Source organism: Nerophis lumbriciformis, linkage group LG26 (genome assembly GCF_033978685.3).
Source record: "Nerophis lumbriciformis linkage group LG26, RoL_Nlum_v2.1, whole genome shotgun sequence".
NCBI lineage: Eukaryota > Metazoa > Chordata > Actinopteri > Syngnathiformes > Syngnathidae > Nerophis > Nerophis lumbriciformis.
The window spans coordinates 9,968,360-9,993,935 of record NC_084573.2 but is presented as its reverse complement, the minus strand read 5'-3'; the positions used below and the strand labels follow the sequence as shown (position 1 = coordinate 9,993,935).

The following is a 25,576-nucleotide window of genomic DNA, read 5'->3' as shown; positions in this document are numbered from 1 at the left end:
CCGCCCCTTTATCCTACCCTGGTGCTGTTTGGCGCAGTTTCTACTCGCAGCGACATCCGCTGAACAAAGGCCGTTCGGTTATTTATTTCTTCATTTCACATATTTGTCCATCTACGACCAAGGCAAGATGAGTTCCATCAACGTGAAAAAGCTGAAAGTGAACGAGCTGAAGGACGAGCTGAAGAAGCGCAGTCTGTCCGACAAGGGGCTGAAGGCCGACCTGATGGACCGCCTGCAGGCCGCCTTGGACGAGGAGGCCGCCGGCGACTCGCTCGACCAGAAGGCCGCGGAGGACGAAGGCGTGGAGCAGTCCACCGACCAGGAGTCCATGGAGGAAGAGGGCGAGGGTACGGAGGCTCCGGCGGAAGAAAGCATGGACTCGAACGACGTGGAAACCCTGGAGGAAGCGGAGGACGAGGAGATGGACGAGGAAGAGATGGACGCCTTGCTCAAGCCCGACGCGGACGAATTGGAGAAGACCGAGGCGGACGAGGGTGAGCCGGAGGCTGCAGAGGGTGAGTCTCCCGATGTGCTGTTAAATTCAATCTGACCATAAAAAAAAGAAGGCGCGCTGCACGGCGGCCATGTTTTGTTCAGCACGGCGGCCTGACCTCGAAACTGCTAGCTTTAGCTTCAAACGGACGCCTTTTTTAATAGCAACACATCAAAGCTCACATTATCTCCGAGCTCGACTTTGTTTTACATTGTTTCCTCCCCGCTGATAAAGTAAAAAAAAATTGTCACATTTCGGCAACAATGTGCGGCGAATTTGGCGACCACGTGACTTGGCTAATTAGCTAGCGAGCTAGCGGCGTTTTCTTTGTCTAGAACCGACCTGGGGCGCTCATTAATTCGATGCTTTCTGCTTTAAAAAAAGGGGGGTTTTCGATTTTTGTGCCTCGTTTATATTACTTTTTCGACGTATAGTTAAGAAATACTAAACAGCGTTAGCTACTTTCCCGTCGATTTCTTCAGGGTTAAGCCCGTTCGCCAAATGGACGGTCTCGACATGGACATTTAAAAGCACAGCGATTTGTTTTAAAGGGCCTGGGTATGTTGAACTAGAGAATATAAATCCATGCGGAATAATTGTCGCTAATAAAGTAATCTGAAATGTTTTAAAGTATCGGCCGCCATTTTAACGACACCGAAAGTATATGGAGGGAATGGGGGGTGTCAGTGAAGCTCGCAGGCTCACATTTCCTTGCATGGTGCAATAGCCATTTAGTACAGTACCCTTTTTAGGGTTATGCTTCTCTTTTTTTTTAAAGCACAGATAGGGATGATGTTCGAAACTGGTTCTCCCGGTTGTTTGTTAAGAAAAGAACCGATTCCATGGACTCGAATCCCTTTTTGAGAACCGGTTCCCGCTATCGAGGCTGCTATAGTAAAGAAAAATAATTGGTTCCTTATTCGAATCCTGTCCCACAGGGCATTTGCTGTTATGCCCATTTGATTGTAGACTCTTACTGACACCTTGTGGCGATATGAAAACATTACGCGTTAGTTTGGGCACTTCCAGGTTGGCGACGTCAGTTCAGTTCATGAGACAATTGAGAAGTAGACAAGTTGTGTTAGCTCTTACAAGCCTTGGAAAAGATAAGTCTGTAAGTAGGGATGTCCGATAATGGCTTTTTGCCGATATTGTCCAACTCTTTAATTACGATACCGATATCAACCGATATATACAGTCTTGAAATTAACACATTATTATGCCTAATTTGGACAACCAGGTATGGTGAAGATAAGGTACTTAAAAAATAATAATAATAAGATAAATAAATTAAAAACATTTTCTTGACTAAAAAAGAAAGTAAAACAATATAAAAACAGTTACATTGAAACTAGTAATTAATGAAAATGAGTAAAATTAACTGTTAAGGGTTAGTACTATTAGTGGACCAGCAGCACGCACAATCATGTGTGCTTACGGACTGTATCCCTTGCAGACTGTATTGATATATATATATTGACATATAATGTAGGAACCAGAATATTAATAACAGAAAGAAACAACCCTTTTGTGGGGGAGGAAGGTTTTTTGGCATTAATTGTATCTTGTGTTTTTTTTATGTTGATTTAATAAATTAAAAAACGATACCGGTAATACAAAACCGATACCGATAATTTCCCATATTACATTTTAACTAATTTATCGGCCGATATTATCGGACATCTCTATCTGTAAGTAAACTGTTTAACTTGTTTACTTAACTCAATATTAAGGTGGAAAGTGGTTAAATTTGATACTAAGATGTTTATTGAAAAACGATTTTTGTGCACTGTTTCAATTGATGTTTTGAGGACTTAGAATGGCTGCCAGTCGTGTATTTCCACCATCGAAATAATTTTTGGGGAGAAGAATTGTTGATTGATGACTGTGGTGTTCTTAGTGTCATAGTGTGTGTAGTTAGTATGTTCCAATAGCAGCAGAAGTGCACTTTTTGGAGAGCTGTATTATTTTAAGTTTTGTGCCCAAGGGACTGATTTTATTTAACACTATATTATTATTTATGCACCTATAGTGATCACAGAGACAGGTTGTTTGTGTGTTACTGTATATATTTGTTTTTCTGAAAAAATTCACTTAATATACTTTGGGTAACAACAGTCAATATTTATTTTATTTCTTCCTTATAAAATAAAAGTGAGCTTTTGTTAAACCAAATATTGTTTTTTTCTTCCATATACAACAACCTATCTGGATTCGATAAGGAATTGGTTCGATAAGAGGATTCGATAATGGGCTCGGACTCGATAATTTCTTATCAAACATCATCCCTAAGCACAGACCTGTTTCCCCATCCCCTGTGACCACTGTTCATAAATGTACAATAAGACCAGTTTGCCTTGTAAACACCATCTGGTCATTGCAGTTGTCTCACTTGACTGTGTAACTGTGTAACTATGATGAGGTGTTTCCACTTTAAGCTAATGATGGTCGACTTTATGTAACTCATCTTTAAGCGGGCTTTGTGGGACTTGAACCCCACTGCCAGTCCGACCTCTCTCTCTCTCAAAGGAGCACCTCATTCTATATCTTTGTTCTATTTTCAAAGGGGATGCGGACAAAGACACGAATGCTGATCAGAAGAATAAGAAGGGTGTTAAGAGACGCCGGGAGGAACATGGAAGGGGCTACTTTGAATTTATTGAAGAGAACAAATACAGCTGGTAAGGATGGGACAGAGCAAAATGGCCTTCAGCATCCCTGAAGTGCCATCCATAGCTTTGTTGACATGTATTGGCGTTAAGTGCCAATGCACATATATATATATATATATACACCTAGCTAAAGGAAAATCCTTTTCATAAATAACCACTTTCTCATGTTTTGGGGGTTATCCCTCTTACTGCTCAAAGAACCTTACCATTTATCTTTTTACAGTGCCCATTCACATTGTTTTCACTGCAATTCTGTAGCAGAAGTGCACCTGTAAAGTAAATTTTACGTCTGTTCCTCATGACACTTAATGTTTTGGTAAGCCAGTTGTGTCCTCAAGGTGATTCAAGGCTGCCCTCAAAACAACCCAGAGGGATGTAGCAGATGTTCATTGAATGGAGGGGCGGGGCTTGGCTGGGGTCAGTAGCTGAGAATTGTGGGAGGAGGGGTCCACTGCTGCAGGGTCGCACACAAGGACGCTGCAAAATGCTTATACGTCCACGGAGGAACTCGCTCTTGACCGTCCATCGTTTGCCTCGCAATGATCAGTTTTTTTCCATTACCCCCACTCTTTGTATGAAGTCAAGATGCTCTTACTGTCTCATGGATCGTGTCTTGTGTGTGAGTGATATCATGGTGTGTGCGTGCAATGTGTTTTACAAAGTTGTTTTTGTTTCCCCCCCATTATTCCCCCCGTGCTGGTGACATCATGCATGGTGCGCCTGTGTACGCACATACCTTCTTCCTGACCAGTGTCTTCATTGAATTATATGAGATGCTTCATGCTAATTTTCTGCCATTTAACACCTAGTTTCCTTTATGTAAGAGTAGGCACAACTTCCAATTATTTATATAAATATTGTAGTAGTGTAGTTATTGCATATGGCATGTTAACAGTAGCCTGTCATGAGCATTTAATTTATGAGTGGCAACCAGTGTATGAGTTTTTATGAGTGGCAACCAGTATATGTGACCCACTGACTGTAAGTAACAGTACTGAGCTCAGTTTTTTTATAGCCCCACCTATACACACCCCTACAACTCTACTAGTCTTGCCCAGGAATGCCTCATCTTTAAGGAAGAGTATTCCAAATGGACATGGTTCTATAAACCCTCCAGTGATTTAGGGGCCTGATACGGATTGGTAAGTTACTGTAGCTTGCATTTCTCCACATGCATTCAGTCAACACTGTGACAACTTTAACTGCATTTTATCAGGTCACATGCTAAAGAATACAACACAAATAAATGAAACCAATTCCGTATTTATTTGTAAGATTAAAAGTGGATTAATGATTTAGGGGCCTGATACAGATTGGTAAGTTACTGTAGCTTGCATTTCTTCACATGCATTCAGTCCACACTGTGACAACTTAAACTGCATTGTATCAGGTCACATGCTAAAGAATACAACACAAATAAATGAAACCAATTCTGTATTTATTTGTAAGATTAAAAGTGGACCATTAATCTACAGTTATTCAAGACTTGGAGAGTAGCTGTTTTCTGTATCTCTTGCATTTAGATTTCATTGGATGCGGCAAGGTAAGTGTCTCCCAAGGACCACAATATACGCCCACAAAGGGTTGTAGCCTCTTTAAATGTTTATTTACGCTCTGTTCCCCCTACTTCTTTACAGCAAGTGGTACCCCTGCAGCTCAACTTTGCAGCAAGTGGTACCCCTGCAGCTCAAACGACCATCATCTAATTGACTATATGGTATGTCTTTTTTCAGGGCTTCGTTTAAGTCTCCCGTACCACCTTTGGAGGAGGAGGATGAAGAGTTTGACGAAACTAAAGTCTGCTTGGACAACTGTGAGTAACCTCATGGGAATTTTTCCTTTCGTACACAATCATTATGAGAGACTAGAAAGCCAAAGGTTTTTTTTGCATTCTAAGTAGCAAAAAATTGGTTCGCTCTTGATGACTGGCAATTCAGCTAATGGTAGTGATCCATTCTGCCTCTAAATCGCTTTAAGAATACATTTAAAAAAAACAACAGTACTTCATTTACATTCTGAAACCTGTATAAAAACCAAGCTGTAGTGACATTGATATTGTAAGATTGAACAAATGGGGAACTTTTTTTTAGCATAGTTACAGATTGTCTTGCAATGGCATTAGCTGTAAGGTAGCTAAGGCAAGATGTGTGCCCGCTTTTGCTTTAGCAGTTGAATGGACTCACCCGATATACTGTAGTCTGTTGGGCCCAGCTGTCCGGGGACGTTTTTTTCAAGTTGACTTTGGGTTAGCACTCCATTTATGTCGAAATAGCTTGGCTTCAAGTTCCAAATTTGCAGCTGTAAGCCACGCCGACCTCACTCTCTCGGTTTCTGTCTGCTCCAATGTTTCTCTCTCTCTTTGTGCTCTCTACTATAAGCAGTAGTTCATCCTCTGTATATTCATCTTCAAAAAGATATGCTTGTAAATCCTCCTCTACTATAAGCAGTAGTTCATCCTCTGTATATTCAGCTTCAAAAACATACGCTTGTAAATCCTCATTTATCCAAAAATAGTCGTCTTCGTTGTTTGTTACCGAATCTGCCATGACTACAACACACATTTGTTGCCGGAAGTCGGAAGTGTACTGCTATGGAAATGGAAATAAATAGAAAGATGTTCTGGTAATGCATAAAATGACCAAAATATGGTAAACACTTTAATGTCATATGCAGTTGAGAGAAATATCATGAGAGCAACGTGTGTATACTTTTAAAAGGCAGTGTCAGTTGCCAAGCAATGTGACGTCAGCAAGGGTTTCACTGTATTTGTTAGCTTTAGCAGTTAGCACTGCAGCAGCTGTTTGTCAGCTGTCACGGCTGTTCTGTTGAACCTTTTTACCGGCTTGTGCTTCCTCTGGTTAATAAACTACTACTCAGTGACCAAGTGGTTAGAGCAGGGGTCCCCAAACTTTTTGACTCGGGGGCCGCATTGGTTTAAAAAAATTGGCCGCGGGCCAGGCTATGTATGTATGTATGTGTGTGTGTGTGTGTGTGTGTGTGTGTATATATATATATATATATATATATATATATATACATACATACATTGTCTTTATAATCCGTTTTGTCATTTAACATTGATTAATCAACATTTAACATTGTCACGTCATCAATGGGAAAATTCATTTTTAGACAATATGATTTGCCTGAGTGGTTAGGAGATACCAAGAGTAACAAGCGGTAAGAAATGGATTAAAAAGGAAAGATTAAAAAAACAATTTTTTTTTAACTTGGGACTTTCTGTGGGCCGGATTTTGGATGCTGGGGGACCGGATCCGGCCCACGGGCCGTAGTTTGGGAACCCCTAGGTTAGCATGTCCGCTGTGAGATCGGTAGGTTGTGAGTTCAAAGACTATAAAAGTGGGACCCATTACCTCCCTGCTTGGCACTTTGCATCAAGGGTTGGAATTGGGGGTTAAATCACCAAAAATTATTCCCGGGCGCGGCACCGCTGCTGCCCACTGCTCCCCTCACCTCCCAGGGGGTGAACAAGGGGCTGGGTCAAATGCAGAGGACAAATTTCACCACACCTAGTGTGTGTGTGTGACAATCATTGGTACTTTAACTTAACTTTAAAGAGAAACGGGTACGTCAACTGCGCGCAAAGGCGAATGTGGCGCGGGGGTCAGTGTTGACTTCCAAGCGTTTTTAATAATCTTTAGGATCCTAAAAAAGGCATGTGAGAAATCTTGAGTGTGAACGGTGGGCTAAAAAGTGCATTTCCCCTTTAATGTAACTGAATGTAGCGCTATGGAAATATCATAGCAGCCACAACTTAAAAATAAGTGTTTTTTTTTTTTTACATGAAAAGTAATATAATGTATTATAGCCTCCAAAAGAAGTCAACATCTGACACTATTTTTAACGTTTATTGCCAATCTTATGCTAACAAACAGCACAATTCCAACATGTTTTACATCCCCCGCAAACACTTTTGTCTCCGTGCTTCCCAGTGCACATAACACTTGTTTATTCCCCCCCTCAATCCGCTTTCAGGCACGGACAGTGTATTTCTGATCATGGGAAAAATTAACATCAAAACATTACCACAAGCAGATTGTTATATAATACATGGATTTATATAGCCTATTATGTCTGCACTATTTACTGGTGATGCACCAAAATACTTTGGTTGGCGAAACAGGATGTAAACAAGACGCACGTGAGTGTCTGGAGCTTAGTCGGCATGTCTGCAATGTGGACGAAACTTCATTATATCCCAGATATACCACCAGACAGCCATCTACAAAATGTGAAAATATTAAAAGAACAGTGGCGGCTTTTAGGGAGAGAAAGTCCAACTGGAGCAGCAGTGCCAAGCAAGTGTGACTTCATGCTCGATGCAGCTCTTTTTGTCAGGGACATCGAGAGACAGAAGTAGAGTCTCTAACCACGAGTACAGTCTATAATAACACCAGAAAAAGATGTTAGATTGGTTGCTAGTGGTTAAATTAAAAAAAAGTAATTTAAAGTCTCGAGGCACTTGAAATATTCTCAACAAAGTGCATTGTACAATAAGCAGCAACTATAGCAAAACGATATATTAAAAAAATGTGTTAATACTTATTAATAACAGATTTGTTTTTAAATGTATATACATTTTTTAGCTATTTCAAAGATAATGGTATCATAGCAGATTACGCAAATGACATGATGGGGTCATGTTGACCACGCCCCCACTGACACAGGTATGTTGGCAATCTCGAGGAAACCCTGCCACACCTTGATTTTTATTCTTCTGTTTTTGAGTATCAAATTACTGCTCTTGTTAGCTCTGCTGCTCTCCAGATGCGCATTCTTCTGTGTTTCACTGGATTCCGTTTCGACTTCAGTCGGTGAAACCAGGATAATGCTCCCGTTTGAAGGCACCGGTAAACGTGCGCCTCCAAAACATATGTAGTAGCTTCACAAACCATGAAGGCTTTCATTGGTCGGCTCGTAGAACACTCTCAATTCTGACAAAGAGCTCTAAAGTCCAAAAGGCGGCTCTGTAGCCACTGCGATTAGGTTTAAGGTTTTTTTTAATGGCCAGTGGTTAATTGTAGAAATCAACCCCAAAAAAACCATCAAATCTAGGAAGATGGAGCAAAAGGCACAATGTAAAGAAAAAACTTGAATGTCGTTTGGACTAACTAATAACTAGGGGTTTATACAAAATGCCGTTATTTTAATATCTAATTGGATTGGTCCAGGAAGACTGTTAAGATTCTGGAAAGATTAGTGAACTATATATATATAGCCCTTTACATCGTGAAACCCATTGTCTACATCTTTAATCTACATTTAAACCTGTGTGAATGGCATTGGGAGAAGCTGGATAAAGTGTCTTGCCCAAGGACACAACGGCAGTGAAGTGGGTGGCGGAAGTGGGGATCAACCCTGGAATCCTCAAGTTGCTGGCACGGCCGCTCTAACAGAGCCACGCCGCTATCTGTATTTTTCTTATCCCGCCGACCGTGGTAATTATGACACGCTGTCCCGTTTAATTCAAGTACTGCTGCTACGCATAAAAAGTACACAAGTTTGTAACAACAATATTTCTTCTTCGTCCCTCAAAGTCCTATTTTACGACTATTTAATATATTATAGGGACAATCGGTGGAAATAGATGGGTTGTAATTGTAATGAACATAAACCTAGTGATGGATCTATGTGGTCTTTACAAGCTGATGACATAATAACTTAATTGCACCTTGCACTGCAACACTTGTTTAAGACTTAAGAAGCAGGTGTTGATTATATACTGCTGTGAGATATTATATCATTATTTTGCTGGATTTCAACCTCTTGTGCTGATAAAAATTCATATTTTCACATCTTTTTTTCACCACACAAATTATGCATAGTACCAATAAGGGTACCGATGTATATCGGTATTGATACAATCCCTAACGGTTATCTGTTTGAATAATACAAAGCTTTGTCTGTAAATACATAACAATTTATCCAAAACTACAAGGGATGCACAATATTTTTCCCCAAGCTGACACCTATAACTTTCTGCTACTCAAGGCCGATGCCAAACATTTTATTTAAAAAAAGATATTGAGATTTAACTTGAGTTTGTGCACACCTGAAGGTAAGAAAGACTCGAAGGTGTGTTTGGCAAAGTGTACCTGTAGATGACATCACTACCATGGTAGTGCTGACATCTAACATCCATAAAATCTAACATCCATAAACCAATAGTGACTCTCATGTACTTATTTCCATCTACCAGTGTGTGCGGGAGTGTGGCGACTAAGCATACATCCCCAAAATAGTGTTTTATTTGCAGCAGCAGGCACAAAGATTAGTAACTTACAGGAACGTCAGCGCATTGTAGGATGATTTTGTAACAACCCTGCAGATGTTCATGTATTGTCTGTGTGTCGCGTCACAGACAACTGCGACCTGCACTTTAAGGTGTCACGAGACCGCTACAGTGCCTCATCCCTCACCATGGAGAGTTTTGCTCACCTCTGGTCCGGAGGCAAGGCCACATACGGCATAAACAAAGGCAAAACCTGCTTTGAAATGAAGGTACGTGGAGTTCAGAGATTTGTTTTTTTATGTTGTGCTGCAGCCATTTCCGTATTGCAGTTGGGTAAAAAAATTGTAACGCATGGTTTTGCCTGACAGATCACAGAAAAGATTCCAGTGAAGCACATTTCCACCAAGAACATGGGAATCCATGATGTGCAAGTTGGCTGGTCCCTGTCTACTGCGTCACTGATGCTTGGTGGGTTTCTTCATATTTCTTCAATATTGAACTGTGTATTACACCATGCACGTGTTGCAACATTTCATGTACGGTCCATTTACCAACTTAGTAGGTACATTAACAGCGCTTGTAAGTAGGAAGATGATTAGTTTCTCCATACAAAACAATGTACACATGAATAAAGGGAGGCCTGTCTCGACAAAAGTGTCACAATCGGTCGGACACCAATACAGAGCAAAAAATGAATAACAAAAAGCGCACTCAAAAAGGAGTGAGGAAAAATAAGTAAGGATGCACACTTGAGGTGTGAAGAAACAGACCACACACAGAAGGTGTAGAGAGGTAACAGTTAACACTACATGGCAACGCCAGGACTGAGCCACAGAAAATGAGAAGCGTGAGTGGAGCCAAAGCAGAGGAAATACTATATTTTCAGATGCACCAAAATTCGGACATGGACGATTTTAAAATCGATTTGTTAACATCAATAATCGATGATCGGTTTACTTATTGCAAATAAAGTAATGCAGACTGTTTGAAAATTTGACTGACAACGGCGAGCCACCTGACCGCGAGATCCGACCAGCTCCTTTATTTCAGGGAACTAATGTTCCAAATTTGCACACATTTCTATTAATTTAATCAATGTGGGAATTCATTTAACTATTTCTTATTACAATGCACTGTATTTTAAAGTTGCAAATGATAAACATTAATTGAGTGAAACGAAATGAAATGTAAAACTGCATCAATATATATATATTTAAAGATGCATCAATAATCGTTTTTTAATCGAGTCGTAGCTCCTAAATCATAATCAAATCGTGTGGTGCCCAAAGATTCCCACCTCTTGGGTGAACTGGCGCCGAGTGAAGGGACTGGGAAGCTTAAAGCCCCACTTAAGAACTTTCGGTTTTGGTTGATTTTGGTGGCAGAATTGTTTTGCCAGAGGAAGACCACATTTCCCATGAGGACTAGCTCATGGTGTCCGCCGTAATATTGTCTCAAATATTAGGTCTCTAGTGGCTATGCTGATGTTAAATAGCAGACACTGTCAATAAATGATCTTGGATTGCGCTACAAACACGACACTATTACCAAGAATGTATCGGGGCGGATGCAGGTCCGAAGAAAAAGACCGGCGGGAGGGTTATTCCAAAGGAAATAGTGTGGAACTGGGAAGTAGTATTTTGATTTGAGCATAGTCATTTAGTAGTTCAGCAGGAACAGAGCCAAGGCAGCTTTGGTCTGAAATTCCCCGTCTTTGAGCTCACGCCAGCGAGTGAAAGCGGGGGCAATGATGATCCTGACTGTCCTTTTAAGCTCAGTGTCTCCTCGGATACAACTTTTCGTTTTTTGGTTGTTTTGGAGCTTTGACCATGATAGCAGTAAATGCACGTAGGCGTTCGCATCCACTTCTGTGTTTTTAACAAATGGGGATAGGGGGAGTGGCGTATGCCTTAAAGCAAGTCAGCACATATGTATTTTTTTGTGTCATGGTTCCTTCCCCCCTCCTCAAAAAACACTTAAGAAGCACACAAAGTAGCAATTAGCTGAGTAGCTAACGACAGTGCTGCTCTGCTGATGGAAATTAATATGCCTGCCCACAATTAACAGTCTTGCAACAAGGCCTATTCCTATTCGGCCTGTGGTTCGTAAATGGAAAAGTTAGGTGACTTAATTTGAAGAGTAGATCTTTATTGGAGAAATATTTGGGCTTGTTGACTATGGCACTATGATGGACTCCAATCACTACTTAGGTGAAGGCATCCACTCCTACGCCTACTCTGGGAAGGGCAAGAAGACCACAAACTCTGTGACAGAAGACTTTGGTGAAACCTTTGATGAAAATGATGTCATCTGCTGCCTTGCTGTAAGTCCATTTGCATATTTAGTCATTTGTCAGTTCGCTCTGCATTCTAAAGGAAACATGATGATTTATTCAGGGGCTGGGTCGATAAAAGGAGATATATATATATATATATATCTATCACGATAGACACATAATCCCTTTTTTTTTTTTTAAATGTGTCCAAACATTTCTGATATGTATGTATTAGGGTTGTTCGGTATACCGGTACTAATAAAGTAACGCGATACTAATTGATTGAAATGGGTACTATACTGCCTTTGAAAATTACCGGTACCGTTCTTTCATCTACGTGCCGCTGTGTGGCGGTGACTACAGAGCCGAGGCGCATGATGAGTGTGTCAAAATGCACACACAAAGTGCATACAAGCAATAACTTATTGGAAAGGAAGAATGGCAAAAAAAGACAATTCTACTGGTTAATAAAGAGGGTGTGTGAAGTGCCACATGGAGGTATTTGGACTTCAAAACTAACTGGTGAGGTGACTCGTCAAACACGCCTCGCCAAAGGTGATTAGTATTACCACCTTTGCTTCTGGTTGCTTTATTATTAGTTTTGCAGGACACAACCAGACCCATTCATCACTTTACTGTGCAGTGCGCACGCTCCTCTCTCTGTGCATGACCAGTCACTCACTGACATCACTCAGACAACATGTTGACATTCTCGCAAACACACATACTGTATGCTCATAAGTACACCAGCTCCCCTGTTGTGCACGTGTAGATACGTAATATGTAGATACGTAGACGCACACACAGCTGCTTGGCTTGATGCCAAATATTAGCGGAGTTAAGACCGCCCATCTAACGTCCACTAGTGCAAATAAAATGACTGAATTTGTTAACAAATTACTACAATTTGTGTTTTATTTTTAACAGAAGTTTTTTACCTGCTATATATAGGCTTATCTGTGTGCATTTATCCATAGTTTTGTTTTTAGTACTTCTTTTTTTTTCTTAACGCACAGACCAGAATTGGCAACCATAAATCATGAAGCATTTAATATCTCGTTAATAAAGCGTTTTTATTATATTCCAATCTAATCCTTGATTATGGCAGACCATATGTAATATGGAAAATTGTAAATTGTTCTTTGAGTGCAACAAGAAAAACACAATGTGTTTAATGCCCTTTAATTTATATTGTAACCTTCTAAAATTGTTCCTTGAGTGCAATAGGAAACATAACTGGCACTTTTTCGTAGTTCCCTTTATTTGGAAAAGTATCGATATACATTTTGGTACCGGTACCAAATTATTGGTATCAGAAGACGGTAGCAACTAAACGAACAAGCTGTCTTTCCTTTAATCCCTTCCCTATATCAAGTACCGGCATACGGAAACAACAGGTTGGAACTAAAGTGTAGGAATGTGTAAATAAAATGAATTACAAAATATAAAAGTGTGCTACTTTGAAATAATAGTTATTTGGTCCAATAATATTTAAATAACTACTACATCACATAAATTCCTTTCCACACTTAAATAAGAATAACAGCTGCATCTTCATGGCACTAAACCTGCAGAAAATAGTTCTCCTCAGGTTTCTGTTTACACTTTCACACTTTGCACTATTGTCTTACACATTTAGCATTTTTTGCATATTCCTTATTTTTCACCTTCATTTTAAGAGCTTATTGTTGAGTGTTCAATGTAATATTACTATATTGTTTACTTTTTCCATGTTAGTGTTGACATTGCCTTTCCTTTTTGTCTCGACAGCTGAGGGATTATAATCAGTTAGATTTCAAATCAAAATGTTTACATTTCATTCATTTTTCTCCTGCTCTTTATTTTTCACAGGTCATAGAAATATCAATTATTGGAATTGTCCGCTATAAAACACTTATTCTGTATCGCCCAGACCTACTTAATTCTATATTTGTGTATCCAATAATGATTTATTCTATATTTGCGTACCCAATAATGATTTGTTCTATATTTGCGTACCCAAAAATGATTTGTTCTATATTTGCGTACCCAATAATGATTTATTCTATATTTGCATACCCAATAATGATTTGTTTTATATTTGCGTATCCAATAAGGATTTATTTAAATGTGTGTATCCAATAATGATTCTATTCTCAGATGACAATACCATTTTTCAGTTGGGAAGTTTGAAGTCCTGCACGTCTTTGCTAACGTTGACTTAAATGCCAAGACTTGTCGTATGTGGCTCTGTGTAGGATTTTGAGGGGGAGGAGGTGGTTCTATCCTTCTCCAAGAACGGCGGGGAGCCAGCCGAAGCTTTCCGCGTGATCAAAGATGACCTAAATGGCCAGGCTCTCTTCCCTCATGTCATGTGCCACAACTGTGCCGTGGAGTTGAACTTTGGCCAGATGGAGACGCCGTACTTCCCGCTGCCCCCAGGTTATACTTTCATGCAGCAGATTCCTGTTGATGAACGTTTGCGTGGGCCTCAGGGTCCGCAGACCAAGGCCGATTGTGAGGTGAGCGGGTGAATATCGTGAGGAAATGTCATATAACCTGATATTTGTGTTAACATCTTTCCGTCCTCCTTGTGTTGTGTAGATCATAGTGATGGTCGGTCTGCCAGGGTCAGGCAAGACAACGTGGGTGAAGAACCACATGCAGGAGAATCCTGGCAAATACTACATCCTGGGAAGTGACACAATCGTGGAAAAGATGATGGTAAGTTGTAACAGGCTAGTTTTAGTAATACATTCTCGTACTAAGTCTTTCATATTATTCCTTCGCCTGGGCCCTGCTGCCATTCGGTGCCGTTACTTGTACATTTCCCTGACTTAGTTCATTATTTCCTATCTTGTAATGAGACTAGAGATGTCCGATAATGGCTTTTTTGCCGATATTCCGATATTGTCCAACTCTTAATTACCGATACCGATATCAACCGATACCGATATATACAGTCGTGGAATTAACACATTATTATGCCTAATTTTGTTGTGATGCCCCGCTGGATGCATTAAACAATGTAACAAGGTTTTCCAAAATAAATCAACTCAAGTTATGGAAAAAAAATGCCAACATGGCACTGCCATATTTATTATTGAAGTCACAAAGTGCTTTTTTTTTTTAACATGCCTCAAAACAGCAGCTTGGAATTTGGGACATGCTCTCCCTGAGAGAGCATGAGGAGGTTGAGGTGTGTAGGGGGTAGCGGGGGGTGTATATTGTAGCGTCCTGGAAGAGTTAGTGCTGCAAGGGCTTCTGGATATTTAATAATAATAATAATGAATTGCATTTGTAACGTACTTTACATTTGTTAAAATCTCAAAGTGCTACAAAGTATACAAAATAAAAATAGAAAGTAAGAATATATAATAAAAAATTAAAATAGAAATGAAATCATGACAAACAGAAACATAGATAACAAATAGAAATAAAAAAGCATGAAAGCACTAGATAAAAAACAGATAAGCAAGCAGTGCATTTAAAAACAAGAAGGCAGAGAAATTAGGTAAAAGCTGTGCTAAAAAGGTGGGTTTTTAGTCCCTTCTTAAAATGGTCGACCAACTATGGTGCTCTAAGATAGTCGGGGAGAGCGTTCCAAAGTTCGGGAAATTTGTTGTGTTACTGTGCGGATGTTCTCTCGAAATGTGTTTGTCATTCTTGTTTGGTGTGGGTTCACAGTGTGGCGCATATTTGTAACAGTGTTAAAGTTGTTTATACGGCCACCCTCAGTGTGACCTGTATGGCTGTTGACCAAGTATGATTTGCATTCACTTGTGTGTGTGAAAAGCCGTAGATATGTGATTGGGCCGGTACGCAAAGGCAGTGCTTTTAGGGTTTATTGGCGCGTTGTACTTCTCCCTACATCCGTGTACACAGCGGCGTTTTAAAAAGTCATACATTTTACTTTTTGATATCGATAATTTTGAATCCGATACCGATAATTTCCGATATTACATTTTAAAGCATTTATCGGCCGATATCGGCCTGCCGATATTATCGGTTATCCTTAAATGAGACATTAATATGAAACTTTGTCTGTATTTTCCAGGCTATAAAGCGGACTAGTATTAAATCTGCGCCCACCAAAAATTAAGAAAAGAAAAAATATATTTTTTACATATATTAGCCGCACCAGACTATAAGGCTGATCAAAAAAAAAAACAGAAGTCATTGTCATGGACCCATTAAAAAGCTAAACAGACTCAATAACTCAATGGTGACATTTTGTTGAATTTACGAAACTGAAACGATTAAAAGTATGCCCTTGTAAGTTAATACTAACGCAGACTCTTGTAGATGTGTTAGCATATTAGCAAATGAGACTGGCGCTAGCTTGATTACATTAAGATAGCATGTACAAATATGCATGAAAACACACCTACAGACATCACACATGGGACGGTTCAGTAAGTAAGAACTGTATTGTTACATTGTAAAACGTACAAACGTAGCTTGGAGGGATGAATGAAGAATCCTTTCAAGCAAAAACGCTGTGAAAGGTTAAACTTCCTGTTCAGGGCACAAAACGAGACATACTTTTCAACCCACATACAAGTATACAAGGGCTGCTTGTATCGCACACGATATTACACACAAACGTACTGCCAGACTGCTCGTATCGCACATGATATCACACATTTAGGTTTTTTTTCTTGATATTGGAGCAATATCCGTATTAACTATTTAACCTTTTGTAGCTAAACCGGGTTTAATATTCTTAAAACCGTTATTCCCAACCACTGTGATGCGGTGGGAAATTCTGCAATTCAAAAAATAAGTGTATGATTACAAATGTTAAATGTTTATGGGTGCCAGCAGCCTGTTGTGACGGACTGAAAACAATGAACCGACCTTCCACTAATGAAGGTTAAGAGACATGAATTAAGAGAATATTACATCATCCTGTCTCACAGATCAACAACCTGAACCGCCAGTCGAAGGAGTTCACCAAGCTGACTGCCATTTCTCAGCGAGCACCACTTTTTTTGGGCAAGTTCATTGAGATTGCTGCCCGCAAGAAGAGAAACTACATCCTGGACCATGTACGTGAGCAACGAGACATATGTGTGGCGCGAGATATGAGTCAACCTGGGTTTTCTTCTTGCTTCAGACCAACTTGTCCGCTCCAGGCCAGAAGAGGAAGATGTGCTTGTTTGCGGGCTTCCAGCGCAAAGCAGTGGTGGTGTTCCCGTCTGAGGAGGACTACAAGGAGAGAGTCCAGAAGAAGGTGGAAAGTGACAGCAAAGAAGTACCTGAACACGCTCTTCTCAAAATGAAAGGTGAGCGACTCCTTGAAGAAACGCAGAGAAGATGCTGACTGTGTCTTTTTCTCCCAGGTTTCTATAGTCTGCCCGAGGAGGGCGAGAGCTTCAACGAGGTGCTCTTTGCAGAGCTGCAGAAGGACGACGCCGTCAAGGTCCTGGAGCAGTACAAAGAGGAAAGCAAGACGGCCCTGCCGGCCGAGAAGAAGGCCAACCAGGGCAGCACCACGCCTAAGAGGGGTGGGGGCCCCCGTGGTGGTGGAGGCGGCGGCCGCGGAGGCAAGAACCAGTTTGGTCGTGGTAGTGGTCCTGTGCAGAGGGGAGGGGGTCGTGGAGGCTTCCAGAACAGAGGCAACTTCAGAGGAGGTACCATTCTCAATTATTCTGTCTTAAGGGACTGAAATGTTAATTTTTTTGCCTCAAGATAGTTATTTACTAACCAGGGTTTCCGGGGGTCATTAAATGGATTTTGGAAAAAATGAAGGCTTGTGCATTAAATTGGATGTCCAGAGGCATTAAAACATGTAATACGTGTAATACATGTAATATGCCTTGGCTGACAGTCAATAAGTCCATTCATAGAACCTAAGGTAACTTTTTTTGTCATGGATAAATTGCTACGTCAGTTTCTTTTCTTCGTCTCTGGGTTTCAAACTGGAGACGAGCCTCTTGTCAGTCATCCACAATCAGTGTTTTGGTACACACACCTTTTCCTGTGTGTGGTGGTGGTCGTAGTAAACAACGACTTTAATGTTGTTCAATACAAGGCCCACATTTAATGTTCTCATTGCTTCAAAACCGTAAGAGAAGATCTTCTCAAAGGTGGGTTGTGCAAACTCAGGAAATTATGTCAGAACAAGCTGACCAATCACAGCTCTTTATTTTTTTGAAAATGAAAAATGAAATCCAAACAATCGGAACATAGAGAAATATTTTTCTCTCTAATTTTCAAACCGTATCGTATTTTTTGGATTATAAATCGCCGGTTTTTTCATAGTTTGGCCGGGAATGCGATTTCTACTCTGGAGCGATTTATGTGTGAAATTAACACATTACGGCGCATTGTCTACCTTTGGAGTTGGCAGAGTTGTTTAGAAGCGACACAGAGGAAGAACATTTCATGGGATTTAGCGATTAGGAGTGACAGATTGTTTGGTAAACGTATAGCATGTTCTATATGTTATAGTTATTTGAATGACTTACCATAATATGTTACGTTAACATACCAGGCACGTTCTCAGTTGGTTATTTATGCCTCATATAACGTACACTTATTCAGCCTGTTGTTCACTATTCTTTATTTATTTTAAATTGCCTTGCAAATGTCTATTCTTGGTGTTGGATTTTATCAAATAAATTTCCCCAAAAAATGCAACTTACACTCTGGTGCGACTTGTACCGTATTTTCCGCACTATAAGGCGCACCGGATTATTAGCCGCACCTTCTATGAATTACATATTTCATAATTTTGTCCACCAATAAACCGCCCCGGACTAAAAGCCGCGCCTACGCTGCGCTAAAGTGAATGTCAAAAAAACGCTGCGCTAAAGTGAATGTCAAAAAAACAGTCAGATAGTTCAGTCAAACTTTAATAATATATTGAAAACCAGCGTTCTAACAACTCTGTCCCAAAATGTACGCAAATGTGCAATCACAAACATAGTAAAATTCAAAATGGTGTAGAGCAATAAATAGCAACATAATGTTGCTCGAACGTTAATATCACAACACACAAAATAAACATAGCGCTCACCTTCTGAAGTTATTCTTCATTCGTAAATCCTTCGAATTCTTCGTCTTCGGTGTCCGAATTGAAAAGTTGCGCAAGCGTGGGATCCAAAAATGGCCGGCTCCGCCTCGTAGAAGTCATCGGATTCAGTGTCGCTGTTGTTGTGCAGCAGTTCTGTGAATCCTGCCTTCCGGAAAGCTCGGACCACAGTTGTGACCGAAACTATCTGCCCAGGCATTTACGATCCACTGGCAGATGTTGGCGTATGTCGACCGGCGCTGTCTGCCCGTCTTAGTGAAGGTGTGTTCGCCTTCGGAGCTGTGTGAAAAAAGCCACCCGGCCTCTTCGCGTAAACTTCCCTTAACCACTCGCTCATCTTTTCTTCATCCATCCATCCCTTCGAGTTAGCTTTTATGATGACGCCGGCTGGAAAGGTCTCTTTTGGCAAGGTCTTCCTTTTGAATATCACCCTGGGTGGAAGTTAGCATGGCAAGCTAGAACCACAGTGAAGGATGACTTCTCATTCCCTGTGGAGCGAATATTCACCGTACGTGCTCCCGTTCCACAGTGCAGTTCACAGGAATATCAGTTGCTGTGAAATACGGTAGTAATCCGTGTGCGGATGGAGAGATTGCGTCTTTTTATGAACCGGATCCTTGTCCTTTGTAGGAGCCATTTTGTGGTCTTTACAGATGTAAACAGGAAATGAAACGTACGGTGATATCCGCGCGTTTTTTCTTCTTCTTCCGGGGGCGGGTGAAGCGCTTCCTGTTCTATGGGGGCGGGTGAAGCGCTTCCTGTTCTATGGGGGCGGGTGCTTTCCTTGGCGGTTGCTTGCGTAGAAGAAGAAGCGCTTCCTGTTCTACCGGGAAAAAAGATGGCGGCTGTTTACCGAAGTTGCGAGACCGAAACTTTATGAAAATGAATCGTAATAAAGCGCACCGGGTTATTAGGCGCACTGTTAGCTTTTGAGAAAAATTGTGGTTTTTAGATGCGCCTTATAGTGCGGAAAATACGGTACATGTTTTTTTCCTTCTTTATTATGCATTTTCGGCTGGAGCGATTTATAATCCGAAAATTGCGGTAATTAAGAAATTGAAACAAAACTACCATAAAGAAAGAAAAAAACTAAAGAACACGTGAAAGGGATAACAAAAGAAAATAGAACAAAAATAAAAGCATCTTATTACAATTTTTTAGATGTCTTTGTTGGAAATTGTCTTTTAGGATGATCTTTTTTTTCTTGGTCATTAGTGAACGCTGACGCAAAGCTAGATTTTTTTTTTTGGACGTGCACTTCTAGATCTGCAGTTACGCTAGAGGATATTAGAGGTGGGAATCTTTGGCCAGCTCACGATTGGATTACGATTTAGGAGCTACGATTGCATTAAAAATTGATTATTGATGCATCTTTAGTTCATGTATGATGCAGTTTTACATTTCTCGTTTCACTAAATCACTTGCAACTTTTAAAAACTGCATTTGTAATTAGAAATTCCATCACATTTATTAAATTCATGGAAATGTGTGCAAAACTGGAACTTGAGTGTCCTATAAAAGGGAGCTGGCCGGATCTCTCGGTGAGGTGGCTCACTGCAGTCTGCCAAATTTTACAACTGTCTGCATTATTTTATTTACATTAAATTAATCAATTATTGACGTTTACTAATCGATTTTATAATCATCCATGTCCGAATTGCGATGCATGTGAAAGTTGATTATTCCCCCCACCTCTAGTATATATGTATGTATACACACACGTGGGTATGAAACTGTTGTAAGTGGCATTAAAAGGGCGTAAAAAAATTATGAAATGAGATGTGGTGAAACCTTGCTAATACTAAAGATGCTAGTACGCTATTGCCTCTGACACCTCTCAATTTGAGAAGCGCTGCCATAAAGTGACATGTCACACGTCTATCTGCAGCGCCCCCTCGTGGTGGCTACAGCCGTCCTCCTCGCGGCTTCCTGCCTCCCCCGGCCTTCAGAGGAGGCTACCCCAACCGCGGGAGCTTCCACCGTAGCAGCGGCTCCATTCCCATCCTTGGCGGATCCCCCCGAGGTGGAGCCATGAGGGGCAACATGGGACCCCGAGGCGGCCACATGAACCGGGGCGGCCAGATGAACCGGGGCGGCCACATGAACAGAGGCGGCCACATGAACAGAGGAGCGGCGGGCAGAGGAGGAGCTGGCATGGCTCGTGGCGGAAACCGAGGACATCCCAACCAGGTTTGCTTCAATCTTCAAACTGCTGACACAGCATTTTATTGACGCGACCTGTTTTCTTGGCCAGTTTCAGCAGAGAGGTGGCGGCCGTGGTAACTACGGCAACAAGAACGGCAATTTTAGCAACAACAGGACTGCCGGCAATTTTGGCAACAGGAATGGGATGGACAAAGCTCAGGCCTTCAACCAGAGCTGGCAGCAAGGGGTCAGTACAACACCACTTTTATCTGACATCTTTCATCTCTCCTTTGAATATTCATCAGCTGTATTGGCAGATAATACAGTTAATAGATAGGTTTACGATGACGTCCGCCATATTGTGTCAAAACTAAGCGAAGCTTGTATAGGATAGGATAGGACTTTATTGTCATTGCACAAGTACAACGAAACTGTTTTCAGCACAAACCCGTTCAAGATTAGACAAACAAACAAACAGTGTACAGGGTTACAGAACAGGAACGCTGATGGGTCGCCAAAGGCGCCCGCCCCCGTAAGAGATAAGAAAAAGGTCAACGTTGGGGAAGAAGATGAGTAAAAAAATACAATCTAGACTGGGCTCCTAAGGAGGCCTAGTCTGGAGTGGGGAAAAAACCTCCATGCAATGCACACATAAACACGTTACATTTAATCACGACAACTTGCAACAGAGTGGCGGGGAGTTGGGACCCTGGAGGTCGACTGCTACTATGAAGCGCTGCCAGCTGTCCATCACCATTATATGCAAACACTTTTAACCAAGCACACCTCTATTGTTATTTTTGTGCAAAATGGGTCACACGTGCGTCGTGTGTGGTTGTAGAAATTGCGCAAATTCAGCACACGGAACCTCAAAGTACTACGATATTCCTAAGGTCATTGTAAAGCAGGCAAAAGAAAACCGAGCGGCTGTCGACAGAAAGGCTCAAATCTGTTGTTGGCTAGAATCAATCGAGCTGGATTTACTCCCGATCCAGCAAAACGACACTATGAAGTTTGCTTTGATCATTTTGTGCTTTGAATTATGTTGTTTTCCTTGTGAATGGTCTTACACAGTTGTTTTTTAATATTAAGACAAAAAAGCAGACCTTTATGATGTAACCCACCCAGACTGGGTAACATCACGAGCGATGAGCACACATTTATCTTCCTTTGTAGCCAGTTTAATTTCCTGTACCCATCCACACACAAAGTAATTGTACGATTCCAGCGACTTGTAGACCTTGAGCTCATCCAGAGTATAGGCACTTAAAGGGGAACATTATCACCAGACCTATGTAAGCGTCAATATATACCTTGATGTTGCAGAAAAAAGACCATATATTTTTTTAACCGATTTCCGAACTCTAAATGGGTGAATTTTGGCGAATTAAACGCCTTTCTAATATTCGCTCTCGGAGCGATGACGTCACAACGTGGCGTCACATCGGGAAGCAATCCGCCATTTTCTCAAACAGAGTCAAATCAGCTCTGTTATTTTCCGTTTTTTCGACTGTTTTCCGTACCTTGGAGACATCATGCCTCGTCGGTGTGTTGTCGGAGGGTGTAACAACACGAACAGGGAGGGATTCAAGTTGCACCAGTGGCCCAAAGATGCGAAAGTGGCAAGAAATTGGACGTTTGTTCCGCACACTTTACCGACGAAAGCTATGCTACGACAGAGATGGCAAGAATGTGTGGATATCCTGCGACACTCAAAGCAGATGCATTTCCAACGATAAAGTCAAAGAAATCTGCTGCCAGACCTCCATTGAATCTGCCGGAGTGTGTAAGCAATTCAGGGACAAGCAGGGACAAAGGACCTTGGTAGCACGGCAAGCAATGGCGGCAGTTTGTTCCCGCAGACGAGCGAGCTAAACCCCCTATCGACCCTAGCTTCCCTGGCCTGCTGACATCAACTCCAAAACTGGACAGATCAGCTTTCAGGAAAAGAGCGCGGATGAGGGTATGTCTACAGAATATATTAATTGATGAAAACTGGGCTGTCTGCACTCTCAAAGTGCATGTTTTTGCCAAATGTATTTCATATGCTGTAAACCTAGTTCATAGTTGTTAGTTTCCTTTAATGCCAAACAAACACATACCAATCGTTGGTTAGAAGGCGATCGCCGAATTCGTCCTCGCTTTCTCCCGTGTCGCTGGCTGTCGTGTCGTTTTCGTCGGTTTCGCTTGCATACGGTTCAAACCGATATGGCTCAATAGCTTCAGTTTCTTCTTCAATTTCGTTTTCGCTACCTGCCTCCACACTACAACCATCCGTTTCAATACATGCGTAATCTGTTGAATCGTTTAAGCCGCTGAAATCCGAGTCTGAATCCGAGCTAATGTCGCTATAGCTTGCTGTTCTTTCCGCCATGTTTGTTGGTGTTGGCTTCACTATGTGACGTCACAGGAAAATGGACGGGTGTTTATAACGATGGTTAAAATCAGGCACTTTGAAGCTTTTTTTAGGGCTATTGCGTGATGGGTAAAATTTTGAAAAAAAACTTCGAAAAATATAATAAGCCACTGGGAACTGATTTTTAATGGTTTTAACAATTCTGAAATTGTGATAATGTTCCCCTTTAAATTGTTCAGCAAATAGTTGACGATGTCCGGGTAACTTATATCAGGGTAAGATTCCAAATCAGTAGTCCATTCGTCTTTTCCCCGTCTCACACGGCTCTTTATCGCCAGTATCCTTCAATTTCAGTAAATCCCTGCCTTTGCAAACCCCATCTAACGTCTGTCTGTAGGAAACTTTCACGTCCTCTTTCAAATTTCCCGAAGTTGAAGTCATCGTCGAAGCAAAAGTGCGGAAAATATTTAGAATAAACAGTTACGACACACAAGACGGCGGCTGCCGCGAGGTTTACCCGTAATCCTTCGCTAACGGAAACTAATGTATAGTGAAGACTCACCTTCAATTGAGAAGAAAAAACGTAACTTTAAAATGCAAATTTTTCATACTGTGTGTCTCATAGTTACTCTACACATTTTAATTGTGTTTACTTAAAGTTATACAGTCATAGTGCTGGTCAATAAATGGAATATAGATTTCGATTCTGTCTTTTCACGATCATGAAAATAAATGAATCGGAAGAAAAATGATTATGGGCCGCACAGCGTGCTTGTGACGGTGAAACAGACGAGGAGCAAATAAGTAGGGGAAAAAGAGCACGTCTACTAAAAGTTTGAGATGTCACCATGGTTACCACTTTTACTTAACACGGCGCCATGCTTTAATCAACAATCACTAAACTCGACCAAAAAAAGTAAGACACTTGAATTCTGCGTTCACGTAACCGAGTCGCATAATTGGCCAATTAAACGCAACCCGCTATGAGAGGCAGAATATCCGGGAAATTGACATAAATGAAATGTTGTAATTGTGAGGAGAAGAAACATTTGTTTGGGACAATAATGTGTCGTGTCGCCCTCATCTATCCCCGGCACACTCAGTCACCCTGCCCTAAACTAAACAATGTCCAGACGGCCCTTTGAAACAGCGACTAAACTAGGGAGTTAAAGCTAACAAGAACAATCCACCCTCCCACAACACATGTCAAATCTGCCTATGTTGTTGTGAACGACATCATTGATGTAAGTAACATCAATGTACAAACAGCAGTCGCCCTCTTTTTAATCTTACTGAGACATTTACATAATTATGCTTTGACCTAAAATACTTATCAAAATTGTCCAAATAAGTATTGCATTTAATTTTTGTCCCGATCAGAATTCAGCTTTAATCTGAACGTGAGTGATTGGGTCGGAATATTCTGAATGGCATGTTTACATGAAGCATTTGTATTCCTTTTAGGTTTTTAATCCGATTAAATCTGTCCATGTCCACCTGGAGTAAAATGTGATTTTGAACAGACTCCAGTGTAAACACGCACAGGCCCCAATGTGGTTTCGACGTCACTTGCATGCGCAGGTCAATAAAGTGAAGACAAAGGAAGTTGACCGGGAGGAAGTTGCTACTACTACAAAATAAAAGTTGCCACACCTGAGAAAAATTATTCATGTAATGAGTGGATTAAAAGTATCATGGTTAATGTAATGAGTGGGTTAAAAGTATCATGGTTCATGGGTTAAAAGTTGTTTTTGGTCTGTGCAGTTCTGGAGCCAGAAGCCTTGGAACCAGCAGTACCAGCCTGGATATTACTGACACTGTTCTAAAGGACTGTTGGTCGTTCTGAAAACCACTCAAGCCACGGACCATCTTTTTTTCCCCCCCCCCTTTTTTTTCACACAATCTGCTTTTAAGAATCTTAAAACAATTCCCGACAAAGAACGTGACTGACGAGCAACGTGGTCAACATTCCACTGCGGAGGAAGCAGAGAAGATCTAAAGACACTTTTTTATTTGTTATTTTCCATTTCATTTGCTTTTCACTCCTTTTAAACATGCTTTTAATATACAGAAAACACAATGTTTGTAACATGAAGAACCACAAAGCTTTTCTTTCACACCTTTGTGAGTTTTTGTGTTTGTTCTTTTGCTTTGTTCTGCCGAATTGTAAATATTTGTTTTAAAGTGACAGCTTGTTGGAAGGGAGCACACTGCCTGCGAGATCTTGTCCAACTTCTGGCTGCAGATGAAAGTTCACACATTCATTTTGTTTTGTTCAAATTACAGCAAGTTTTGTGCTCTATAAACTGTAAGCCAAACTTCATAGATATACAATAAACTCAACATTGGCTCTTTCTTAAATTA

At 40.9% G+C, this 25,576-nt stretch overlaps 1 protein-coding gene across 1 annotated transcript; it reads left to right on the top strand.

Moving 5' to 3' along the window:
• On the top strand, window positions 1-25,576 carry hnrnpub (heterogeneous nuclear ribonucleoprotein Ub). The gene is made up of 14 exons (XM_061987415.2): window positions 1-515; window positions 3,060-3,174; window positions 4,899-4,978; window positions 9,548-9,687; window positions 9,787-9,886; window positions 11,629-11,741; window positions 13,931-14,194; window positions 14,277-14,396; window positions 16,595-16,723; window positions 16,792-16,960; window positions 17,018-17,308; window positions 20,600-20,901; window positions 20,966-21,103; window positions 24,977-25,576. The coding sequence occupies exons 1-14, from the start codon at window positions 128-130 to the stop codon at window positions 25,025-25,027; spliced, it is 2,400 nt and encodes a 799-aa protein (XP_061843399.1). The 5' UTR covers window positions 1-127; the 3' UTR covers window positions 25,028-25,576.